The 12,540-nt window shown below is 39.4% G+C and overlaps 1 protein-coding gene across 6 annotated transcripts in view; it reads left to right on the top strand.

Annotated features, from left to right (window-relative positions):
* DOCK10 (dedicator of cytokinesis 10) overlaps positions 1 to 12,540 on the top strand; it is a 310,443-nt gene that overhangs the window by 137,745 nt on the left and 160,158 nt on the right. For all 6 annotated transcript variants that reach the window (XM_069574684.1, XM_069574681.1, XM_069574682.1 and 3 more), the window contains one exon: positions 8,575 to 8,664. In XM_069574684.1, coding sequence (XP_069430785.1) covers positions 8,575 to 8,664 — 90 coding nt within the window. The remainder of the gene's footprint in view (positions 1 to 8,574; positions 8,665 to 12,540) is intronic.

The following is a 12,540-nucleotide window of genomic DNA, read 5'->3' as shown; positions in this document are numbered from 1 at the left end:
TCATTCATTTCAAACATATGTATTCCTTCAATAATTGTGTTTCTACTCTTGTTTTTCTCACCTTTCATTTTGAAACTGGTAGTAATAGAAACTGAAGACCAAAAAACGAAGAACTTAGTCACCAAATTGTGGCTTCACAAATAGGCAAGGAGAGTAGGGGAAAAAACAAGAGCTAAAGAACAGTTTCAAGGGCACACTGAATCATATTGTGAAGTGATTCCATTGAAGGAGAAGCTGATACAAAACAGCAGAACAAAAAAGTGAGAAAGCCAGAAATGAGTTTCTTTCTGAGCGAAAGAGACAGAAAGCCTGCAGTGGCATCATTTCTAGGAGATGTAAAACCCTTAAAGAAGACAGTTCAGGGGTTCGAAAGCAATACCAATGCTGTGGAAAGGCCACCCTCTCAACTGTATTTCCATCCGGCCCAGCCCAGCCACGCTGCTGTTTCTTCAGTTTCCTGGCCCAGTTTCCTGTGAGCTATGTTGTAGACAGCAAGGACACCAACATGACCAAGAAGCCGGCTTGAAAGGTTAGACTTTCCGCACTGGTCAGTGGCTTTCTCAAAGTCATAGGCTTACATTACACTTCCAAAATAGCCTGTTGAGTGAGTTGACATGATCTTCTCAAATCCTTTCTTCTTATCAGTAGTTCAGAATTAGAGTCTCAGGGCTGACAAATACATCCTGCATTTTTCATGACTTATTAGCAGAACTTAGTGAGTTGTGATTTAACGTTTGTTCTTTCATAGAATGTTTTTAACTATAAAAAGCAGCCTGGTATGTGGGGACTTCCATGCTCAACCACATGGGTCGTTTTGTCAGAGGAAGCAGAAATACAGACCTTAATATGTCTTAAATGGAAAAGCAGAAAAGCCATGAGTGTTTATTGTCTTCCTCTTTCATCTCTTACTGAGACACAGCCTAACATTTTATAGGAATGTTAACCTCTTTTTATATCCTTGGTTTCTTAGCCTGAAATCAGACTTTAAATGGCTCTTGGTGTTCATGCAAGATCACTGTGATTGAAATTTAAAAGCTAAGTAAGAGTCTTTGTCAAACTAGATTATTCTAAGTTAGAATATTCCTCTCATTTACAAGCTAATGAAGCTGAGATTTGGAAAGGCTCTTGTTCAAGGATATAGAGTAACTATGATGACAGAAATCAAGCAGAAGCACCTTGATTTTTGCTACTAGAGTTTCTGTCTAAACAGCATGCTCTGAACCAGCTGCTTCTTATAAAAATAAGGTGCATGATTTGGGAGAAATATTAACCATTGTAGTATTGCAGAGAAGGGGTTCTAGAGGGCTTACTTCAATTCAGTAAAGGATATGTGAAGATGAGACTGCTCTGGACTTGATTGTGCTAGGAATATATGTCCATATAAAGACTTTTGTAGGAATATTCATAGCAGTATTATTCATAATCCTAAGTGGAAACAACCCAAGTGTTCATCAACTGAAGAGTAGATAAACAAAGTGTGGTATGTCTATACAATGGAATATTATTCAGCCATAAAAAGGAATGGAGGACTGATAAATGTTACAACATGGGTGTTAACAACATTAGCTGGAAACATTATGCTAAGCAAAAGAGGCCAGTCCCAAAAGAGTACCCGTGGTGTGATTTCATTCACATGAAATGTCCACAGTAGGAGAATCCTTAGAGACAGGAAGCTGGTTACAGTTGCCTAGGGCTGGGGAGAAGGGAGAAAGGGAGTAGCTTCTAGTAAATATGGAGTTTATTTGGGGGGTGATGAAAATGTTCTAAAATTAAATAGTGATGATGATTGCATAGTCCATGCATAGACTTAAAACTGCTGAGTTCATTTTGAAAGGGTGAATTTTATGGCAAATCAGTTATATTTCAATAACACTGCTGTTTTAAAGATGAGGATGTTTTGAGGTGTTAAGATAGGTGTGATATAGGTGGTCAGAGACAGTATACCAGAAAATCATAAAAACACATGTCTACATTCAGGTACATCATTCTTTAAAAAGAATAACAAGATATACCAGAGCCACAATAAACAGCATAGTAGTACATTTGATTAGTAGTAATATTTTATTGCCAAAGGGGGTATAATGTGGCTTGCTTACAAACAAAAGCAAACAAAACCACACATGTGAAATGACTGGCTGAGTTAATCACTAGTAAAGCTTATGAGTCTAAAATATTCTGTAGTTTAGCTGCAGACTTCACGGGTGATACAGATAGTAAATGATATAGTTCAAAGAAGAGAAGATGCATGATGGATGAATTAGAGAGAATTTTCAAAAGAACTGATATCTATATCAAGCCTGAGATTAGGAAAGAACAAGGTAAAAAGATTTATGAGAGGAGAAGGAAAATGGGCAAGTCATGGGTAGGCATGAGTCCAGAATGAAGAAGTGTGAGCAGCCATCGGAAACGATGCCGTGGCGAGTGGCCTGTGGGGGATTGTCTTGTGTCTTGCGTCTGTTTGCTCCCCCATGACTCCTTGTCTGCAGGCCTCACAGGGATCAGGCTGTTCCCCTATGCTTCCTGGAAAGTGAGCTCAGACCGCAGCCTCTGAGTCCTTGCCAAGGGCAGACCCCGAAGCAATACTATTGTTGGAACACTGATCTATTAATACTCAGAGTTTTCCATACATAAAATGTTTTGTCCTTACTTCCTTGAAGGAGATGAGACACATTTTGGAGCCTAGAAAATGAAGCACAGAAAAGGGAAGTGACTTGCTCAGTGGTTTGCTTGTCCAAGAGTAAAAGGGTTTTGAAAAAGATTTCCAAAGTTCCCTAATTATATACTTAAATACTATGGTGGATGAGTCACCAGGCTTGACTTGGTTGGATGATGACGAGGGTCCAGTTATGGGCAACTGCTCACCATTTGTGCATTTCCCATACAATTTAACTTTAGCAAAGCAAGAAGGACCTTTCCCTGAAAGCACATTGAAAGTATTAATATGAAATGCTCACCTATTAAAAAAAAATAAAATCACAATACTTTTCTGAATGGGGTAAAAATGTGTTTCAAGCAACAGATGCGTTAAGTGTCTGCTCTCCTATGATAAAAAGCAGCATCAGTGTTTGAGAAATTTAGGTGAAGACTACTTTAAAACACATGCTTAGGCTGGAATTGACGTGAAGTGTTAGTTAATAGTGCTTATTGAGGGGATTGTTGATTTCTCAAGCTCCACTGATGGGTTACTCTAAACACCATCATTTTTGTTCACTGTTTTGAGCAGCTGGGATCAACAATGCTGTCAGAGGGATCTTTGCTCAACTCCAAGATAGGAAAAGCAACTTCTTTTTTAGACTCTTGACAGTGGCCTTTGGCCGATTGAGAAATGGCCACTATGTGCTTGGAATGACGACTTCTGCAGTCCCCAGCAGAATGGTGGCTGTGACAAAGCCACAAAGACGACCCACTACAGAGGAGAAGGAACCAGAGAGTTTCAGGGCTGCAGTGGAGGATGTCTGAATGTCTTGGGCCTGAAACTACACACACAGGCCTGCATGTCTTGTTTCATAAATAAAAGGACAGTTTTTATTTCCAAATGCCTAATCCCTGGACAATAGGCCCCTTATAAGAGTCTACCACCAGAAGAGGAGCTTGGCTAAGCGCCAGTTGAGTCTCAACTCCGTCTCATGCTATTGAGCTCTACTAATTGTCGACCAGAGGGTTTATAAAAGAGAACAGGAAGTCTGTTGTGGCCAAGGCAATTTGTAGTGGTCTGAAAGCATCTAATTCTCAGAAAAGAAATTCTTTGTAGCCATGTTAACACCCCTAACAAATATGACTCTGTATACTTTTCTTCTTATTTGATCAATTTATTTTTGCTTCAACAGAGACACATGAAAGAAATTTAAAATGAGCAAGATGGGGATAAGGGATGAAGAGGGACAGACTGTTATGTATAAAATAAGCTGCAAGGATATATAATACAATACAGGGAATATAGCCAGTATTGTGTAGTAACTATTAATGGAATATAACCTTTAAAAATTGGGAATCACTATGTTGTCCACCTATTTATATAATATTGTATATTGTAATACAATATTGTAATATTGTATAATTTATATAATATTGTACATTAACTGCACTTCAATTAAAAGTGAAGAAAAGGAATTAAAAAAATGAGTAGAAGCTCTCCAATTCTTAAAGTTGAAATTTTATGGAGGCCTTCTGCTTTTTCAAGTAAAGTCTCCAAAATTATGGCAAACTATAACTGAGGTCAGTAGTGTCCTACTATACATTCCTTTTCTTGTATCTGTGTACTCTGTACAGGTATTAGATTTGCATGTTGTAAAATATTGTTTTATATTTCTCATGTGGTTACATGAGAGTGGCTCAGCCCTAACTGCCTTAGTTAGTAAAGAATTTGGCATCATCTCATAGCTAGAGGTCATCAGGAATCATACATAACCATTGTACATATGATTAATTTTTATTACCCCAAATTCAATGAACTTCCAATCATACATCAAGTGTGAGCGTTACCCTATGTATTTGGGGCCCTAATCTTTACTCTGGTAACATCACAAATCAAATAATAGTGTGATTATCGTTACTGGAAACCCAAGCCCACCTTCCAGAAACCTACCATAAAGAAAAAAAAAAACTTCTTAAACCAGCTCATTAATTAACTCTATTGAACTATACCACAGAGTACTGATCTTAGTGGGACAACAAGCTTATGTTATAACTAAACAGGAAAATAAACTGCAGGTCCCTTCACTGTCCATCAGATTTAGAGTATTTTAGAGAAGCTATTATATTTTAAAGGCAAGAAATCAATAGGAAACTGTTGTGGATAATGAAAAAGAGGAGTCTTGCTTTAATATAAAAATTTTATTATAAAATAATGATTGAAATATAGAAAAATTTTTGAATTAGAGAAAAAAAAAATCATTAATCTTGCCAGTAGATCACAGTATGTAATGTTCCCTGGAAACCAATCAAGTTACATTGTGTATCTGCAAATTATCTGTCCAAACAGGAAAGAAGTTATCCCCAGATAATTGAAATCCAACAATAATCCCCAAAGCTCACTTTAGGCACGGATTCTCATCTTCTACTCCAGCCTTTCAATGGAGTTTGTTTACTGTTTATCTTCTAACAGAGTAAATAACACAAAAGAAACAATTTGAAAGAGGCAATTCAAAAGGAATAAAAATGTAAAATCTAAATAATAGTAAGTCCTACGTTGACTCCCGAAATGTAGGACTTGCTATGAAAATGCAAATTCGTGAAGTGTTCCATACTTTGGGGGCTTCCCAGGTGGCTCTGTGTGTCTGTTAGTTGCTCAGTCGTGTCCAACTCTCTGTGCCCCCATGGACTGTAGCCCACCAGGCCCCTCTGTCCATGGAATTCTCCAGGCAAGAGTACTGGAGTGGGTTGCCATTCCTTCTCCAGAGGATCTTCCCAACCCAGAGATCAAACCCACGTCTCCTGCATTGCAAGCAGATTCTTTACTGTCTGAGCCAGATGGCACTAGTGGTAAAGAACCCTCCTGCCAGTGTAGGAGATACAAGAGACCTGGGTTCAGTCCCTGGGTTGGGAAGATACCCTGTAGGAGGAAATGGCAACCCACTCCAGTATTCTTGCCTGGAGAAATCCATGGACAGAGGGGCCTGGTGGGCTACACTCCATGGGGTCACAAAGAGTTGGGCACGACTGAAGCAACTTAGCACACACACATTGGCCCCAGCGTGTTTCACATAGGAAGTAATTGTTCCCTGTATGTGTATCTACACTTGGCTTGAATCAATAGCCATGGCCTCTGAGCACTTCCAAACTTCCTTCACACACTGCAGTCAAATCCTGGGGCAAACACACTGACAGAGAGGCTCTTTATCTGTTTCAAGATGAGCTTTTATTTTTGCCGTATGATGTATCTTGAATATAATTTTCCCATTATTTTGTTTCCCATCATGTTACATTCACATGACATTCTTCTTCTTTCAGGGTCCAAACTCCAGCTTCCCGATATGCACATACATACATGCACATCCACATACTCATTCACTCATAGATACACTCAGAGACCACACTCACTCACATGTGACACACACTCACCATGTACACACGTGCACACACACACACTCTCAAATACAGTCTACCTCCATGCATAATCACACAGACACTACACACATATACACACCCACCAGACACACATCACACACACATGCATTCACACAGACATACACAACAGGCAACCACAGACACACACCACACACAAGTAAGTATTTGAGCACCCAGCCAGGCACTGAGGTTATAACAGTGAACAAAACAGACCAGATTGCTTTCCCACCAAGAGCTTATATCAAGAATAAAGAAAAAATTGAAGAAAATATGAGCCTAGGATTAGAAGATAAGGAATGATTCTGCCCCTGGTGGCAGAGCTGCAGTTGCCATTGTGAGCTCAAAAGACTAAATTGCCTGGACCCCTCCCCTTCCCATCTTCTGTGACAGTAAGGACAGATTTTGAGACTCTCATCTACTTAAATAATTAGTCTAGGAAAAATGCCCTTCATCTGTTGTTGTTGTTTAGTCACTATGTCATGTCTGACTCTTTTGCAACCCCGTGGACTGTGTAGCCTGCCAGGCTTCTCTGTCTATGGAGTTCTCCAGGCAAGAATACTGGAGTGGGTTGCCATTTCCTCTGCAGAGGATCTTCCCAACCCAGAGACTGAACCCACGTCTCCTTCATTGGCAGTCTGCACTTCATCTAGAGCAGCTCAAACGAATCCTGAAAGCGAAAATGTCAGTAGCTCAGTCATGGTTTACTCTTTGCAACCCCATGCGCTATAGCCAGCCAGACTCCTCTGTCCATGAGATTCGCCAGGCAATAATACTGGAGTGGGTTGCCAGTCCCTTCTACAGGGGATCTTCCTGACCCAGGCTTGAACCTTAGTCTGTTATGTCTTCTACATTGCAGGCAGATTCTTTACCATCTGAGCCACTAGAAAATTTGTGCTATATGATTTGTAGGTTTGACAGTGTACAAAATAAAAGATCCCAACTGTTGGTACCATGTATCCTGACAGACTCATCATCCTAGCACCCCTGTAATCACCAAGGAGAACAGAATAAAGGAAGCTGGTGGCTGGGGTTGCAAAGTTACATGGCATCCCATAAGATATATACAGAGGAAACAATCTAAGCATTACATTTTAAATGTTTTCTTTTAAGAGATACTTTATCCTTTTAGTTAATGTATATTCATTTAATAAAAATTGGTTTGTTTAAAGTTGAAGATGTTTTATTGCTATGAAAATAAAGACACCAAAAACATGACTTATTTTCTTCAAGGTCTAGATTTACTGAATACCCTTTCTTCTCTCCCACCCTATCTGTGGCTACACACACATGGCTTCTGAAAGGGGCCAAATTTACCCTGTGACTATTCAGGAGATTATTCACAGTAGGATTGACATAATGCTGATTTTGTAGGTTTTCTTTTTCATTTCGAATGTATTTTATCATCAACAGCAACAAAGGTACCAATATAAATAGTCAAAATATATAGATGCCCCAATTTTTGTTTTCTCCATGGAAGGAAAGAGCTTAAAATTGTGAGCTCCGTAGAGAAAACAGTAGTCTGTATAATCTTCCATTGTACATTGGGAATACACCCCAAGATGACTAGTGGGTGCCTGAAAGTGTAGATAGTACTCTATAAGTACTATTTTTTCCTATACACACATACCTGTGATGATGTTTAACTTATAAATTAGACACAGTAAAAGATTAACAACAGTAACTAATAGTAAAACAGAACAATTATACTCTAATACAAAATATGTGAATGTGGTCTCTCTATCACAGTATGTTCTCATACTGTACTCACCCTTCTTCCAGTGATGATATGAGATGATAAAATGCCTAGGTGATGAGATGAAGTGAGGTGAATGATGTAGTGACATAGTATTAGGCTACTATTTATTGACCTTCTGACAATAAATCAGAAGGAGGGACATCTGCTTTAGGTGATCCTGGATTCTGGAACCCTGAGAAGGTCAATGAGATAGGATAGTGGGGGCAGGCGGAGTGGAGTGGCTTGAGATACCATCATACATCTCATAACAGAACACTGGAAGTTTCCATTTAATATTTTTGGACCCTGGTTAGCCACAGGTAACTGAAACCACAAATAAGGAGGGACTAACTGTAATTCTCCCTGGTGGCTCAGACAGTAAGGAATCCGCCTGCAGTACAGGAGACCCAGGTTCTATTCCTGGGTCGAGAAGATCCCCTGGAGAAGGGCATGGCAACCCACTCCAGCGTTCTTGCCTGGAGAATTCCATGGAGAAAAGAGACTGGTGGGCTCCAATCCATGGGGTCACAGAGTCTGACACAACTGAGTGACTAATGCTTTCAGACTTGAAACTGTAATGCTTCTAGTGGTGATCAAAAGAGGTGTGAATCTTCCCTCGTAGAGAGTAAATTGCTAAGAACTATGGAAGTTTCCATCTTCTCTTATCCTCAAATACTGGGATCTAATACACTTTCTTATTGTGTCTTGGGGATAGTGGTCTGCACAGTGCTTTCAAGTTGGAAGATTTAATTCTCTTTCCTTGTTCTTCTCAGACCACCACAGTATCTTGGGACATCCGAACCTTGTATTCAACAGTACCTGAAGATGCAGAGCACAAAGCAGAAAATTTACTGGTCAAAGAGGTAAATGCCATGCTTCCAATCCATTATTTTAAAAAGTTTTGTTTTCCCCTATGTAGTTCTTAATGCAACTTATTATTTTTGCTGCCTCCCTCTCTTTTTCAATAGAGAATTCCAAATGCACTAGTTAGTTAATATCTTTCAACCTTTATTACTTATTTCCTGTGCATCATTTTTCATTATCTGATGACCATTCAAGTTCTAGAATTTTAAAATTTTGTTTTTACTTAATTTAAAACCCCCACATTGAGAAATAACTGAGTATTCCTAACAAAAAGATTTAATTTTATTTTACTTATTTGGATTGCCTTGTAGGAAATGCCATATTATGTGAGAATTTTGGATAACATAATTTTTGAAAGAGATATTTCTTTCAAGTATTAACTATGATACAGTTAAAGACTTCACTTTTAGCTTAGTGGTAAAGAATCTGCCTGGCAATGTAGGAGACGCAAGAGACACAGTTTTGATCCCTGGGCTGGAGAATCCCCTGGAGAAGGAAATGACAGACCACTCCAGTATTCTTGCCTGAAAAATTCCATGGACAGAGGAGCCTGGTGGGCTATAATCCATAGGGTCGCAAAGAGTCAGACATGACTGAGCACACACACGCACACAAAACCGTTTGGACAGCTTAAAGACTGATAAATTCTGTTGGTGTAGCATCTATCTCCATTTAGTTGGTGTGTGTGTTAACCACTCAGTTGTGTTTGACTCTGCAACCCCATAGACTGTAGTCCACCAGTCTCCTCTGTCCGTAGAATTCTCCAGGCAAGAATACTGGAGTGGATTGCCATTTCCTTCTCCAAGTTGGTATAAAACTGCTTCTTCTAGCCAGACTTCAGGCAGCTTTGGGGCAGGGATTGGACATACACTTAACAGCTATTTCTCATTTGTTTGAAAGTGAAAATTAAAGTGTTAGTAGCTCAGTTCAGTTCAGTCGCTGAGTCATATCTGACTCTTTGCAATCCCATGGACTGCAGCATGCCAGGTTTTACCAACTCCAACAGCTTACATATATTAATGTCCATCAAGTCGGTGGTACCATCCAACCGTCTCATCCTCTGTCATCCCCTTCACCTCTGGCCTTCAATCTTTCCCAGCGTCAGGGTCTTTTCAAATGAGTCAGCTCTTCACATCAGGTGGCCAAAGTATTGGAGTTTCAGCTTCAGCATCAGTCCTTCCAATGAACACCCAGGACTTATCTCCTTTAGGATGAACTGGATGGATCTCCTTGCAGTCCAAGGGACTCTCTAGAGTCTTCTCCAACACCACAGTTCAAAAGCATCAATTCTTCAGCACTCAGTTTTCTTTATAATCCAACTCTTACATCCATACATGAACACTGGAAAAACCATAGCTTTGATGAGACAGACCTTTGTTGGCAACGTAATGTCTCTGCTTTTTAATATGCTGTCTAAGTTGGCCATAACTTTTCTTCCAAGGAACAAGTGTCTTTTAATTTCATGGCTGCAGTCACCATCTGCAGTGATTTTGGAGCTCTCCAAAAATAGTCTGTCACTGTTCCCATTACTTCTCCATCTATTTGCCATGAAGTGATGGGACCGGATGCCATGATCTTAGTTTTTTTAATGTTGAGTTGTAAGCCAACTTTTCACTCTCCTCTTTCACTTTCATCAAGAGGCTCTTTAGTTCTTCTTCACTTTCTGCCATAAAGGTGGTGTCATCTGCATATCTGAGGTTATTGATATTTCTCCTGGCAATCTTGATTCCAGCTTGTGCTTCATCCAGCCTAGCATTTCTCATGATGTACTCTGCATATAAGTTAAATAAGCAGGGTGATAATATGCAGCCTTGATGCACTCCTTTCCCAATTTGGAACCAGTCCTGTTGTTCCATGTCTAGTTCTCACTGTTGCTTCTTGACTGCATACAGATTTCTCAGGAGGCAGGTGAGGTGGTCTGGTATTCCAGTCTCTTTAAGAAGTTTCCATAGTTTTTTCTGATCCACACAGTCAAAGGCTTTGACCTAGTCAATAAAGCAGAAGTAGATGTTTTTCTGGAACTCTCTTGATTTTTTCCATGATCCAAAGGATGCTGGCAATTTGATCTCTGCTTCCTCTGCCTTTTCTAAATCCAGCTTGAACATCGAGAAGCTCACGGTTCACCTACTGTTGAAGCCTGGCTTGAAGAATTTTGAGCATTACTTTGCTAGCATGTGAGATGAGTGCAATTGTGTAGTAGTTTGAGCATTCTTTGGCATTGCCTTTCTTTGGGATTGGAATGAAAACTCACCTTTTCCAGTCCTGCAACCACTGCTGAGTTTTCCAAATTTGCTAGCATATTGAGTGCAGCACTTTCACAGCATCATCTTTTAGGATTTGAAATAGCTCAACTGGAATTCCATCACCTCCACTAGCTTTCTTCGTAGTGATGCGTTCTAAGGCCCACTTGACTTCACATTCCAGGATGTCTGGCTCTCGTTGAGTGATCACACTATCATGGTTATCTGGGTCATGAAGATCTTTTTTATATAATTCTTTGGTGTATTCTTGCCACCTCTTCTTAATATCTTCTGCTTCTGTTAGGTCCATACCATTTCTGTCCTTTATTGTGCCCATCTTTGCATGAAATGTTCCCTTGGTATATCTTATTTTCTTGAAAAAAATCTTTATCTTTCCCATTCTATTGTTTTCCTCTATTTCTTTGCATTGATCACTGAGGAAGGCTTTCTTATCTCTCTTTGCTATTCTTCTTATCTCTCTTTCCTATTCTTCTTAACTCTCTTTGCTATTCTTTGGAACTCTGCATTCAAATGGGCATCTCTTTCCTTTTCTCATTTGCCTTTCAGTCCTATCTGACTCTTCGCAACCCCATGGACTATAGCCCACCAGGCTCCTCTTTCATGGGATTCTCCAGGCAAGAATACTGGAGTGGGTTGCCATTCCCTTCCCCAGGGGATCTTCCCAATCCAGGGATCGAACCCGGGTCTCCAGCATTGCAGGCAGATTCTTAACCATCTGCTCCACCAGCTGTTGAATGAGTAAGTGTAGCCAGTCCTTCCTTTACAGAAAATGCAGTGATAACATTTACCCAGCATAGATCACATTGAAAGTAGTGGAATCTAAATGTAATCTTTAATCCTAAGAAAATAGTATATCTCAATTAGGATTTAATAAAGGTACATAAAACAGCAAAACCCTTCCTCAGCTTTTAAGCATATTTGCATGAGTAGAAGTTTATTAATCAGATTATTCCTAATCTGATTAATCATATATATTTTATGTTGGACCATTCAGTCCACGCCATCTTTGCCATAGAGTTGTCCTTTTCTCCCCAACTGTCATTTCGTATTTATTTTCTCAAAGTTCACATTAAATTACAACATCTTCCAAGAAGGTGATGAGAAAGAATGAGTAAAATGTCATTCAGAAAACATCAGAATATCTGATTATACTGTTTTCACATTTACTGTTAGAAGTATGACATCAGTACCAAAGTATTTTGTTTACAGTTAACTTAGAGGAAGTTTCCATATCTCGTAGGGCATCATTGTTTTTTATTTTTTGGGTTTTTTGTTTGTTTTTTTTTTAAAAAAGCTGGTAAATCATTTTCTGCACAAGCAAATCAAAATCATTGAGACCAGGTCTACAAAACTCCTACAGTAAGCATGTGTTAACTTAGGTATGATTTGAAATATTTATGATGTTGAAATTCGTAACAGGGAATATTTAACTAGGTCTTTTTATGTTTTCTTTACTAAACTATTGTACTTTTTGTTGTTGTTGTGGCTCAGTTGCTCAGTCGTGTCCGACTCTTTGTGACCCCATGGACTGCAGCATGCGAGGCTTCCCTGTCCTTCACTATCTCCCGGAGTTTGTTCAAACTCATGTTCATTGAGTTAGTGATGCCATCCAAC

This window comes from Ovis canadensis, chromosome 2, assembly GCF_042477335.2.
Source record: "Ovis canadensis isolate MfBH-ARS-UI-01 breed Bighorn chromosome 2, ARS-UI_OviCan_v2, whole genome shotgun sequence".
In the NCBI taxonomy this organism is placed as follows: Eukaryota; Metazoa; Chordata; class Mammalia; order Artiodactyla; family Bovidae; genus Ovis; species Ovis canadensis.
Note: the sequence above shows the minus strand (reverse complement) of the source record. Positions and strands in the feature narration are given on the sequence as shown.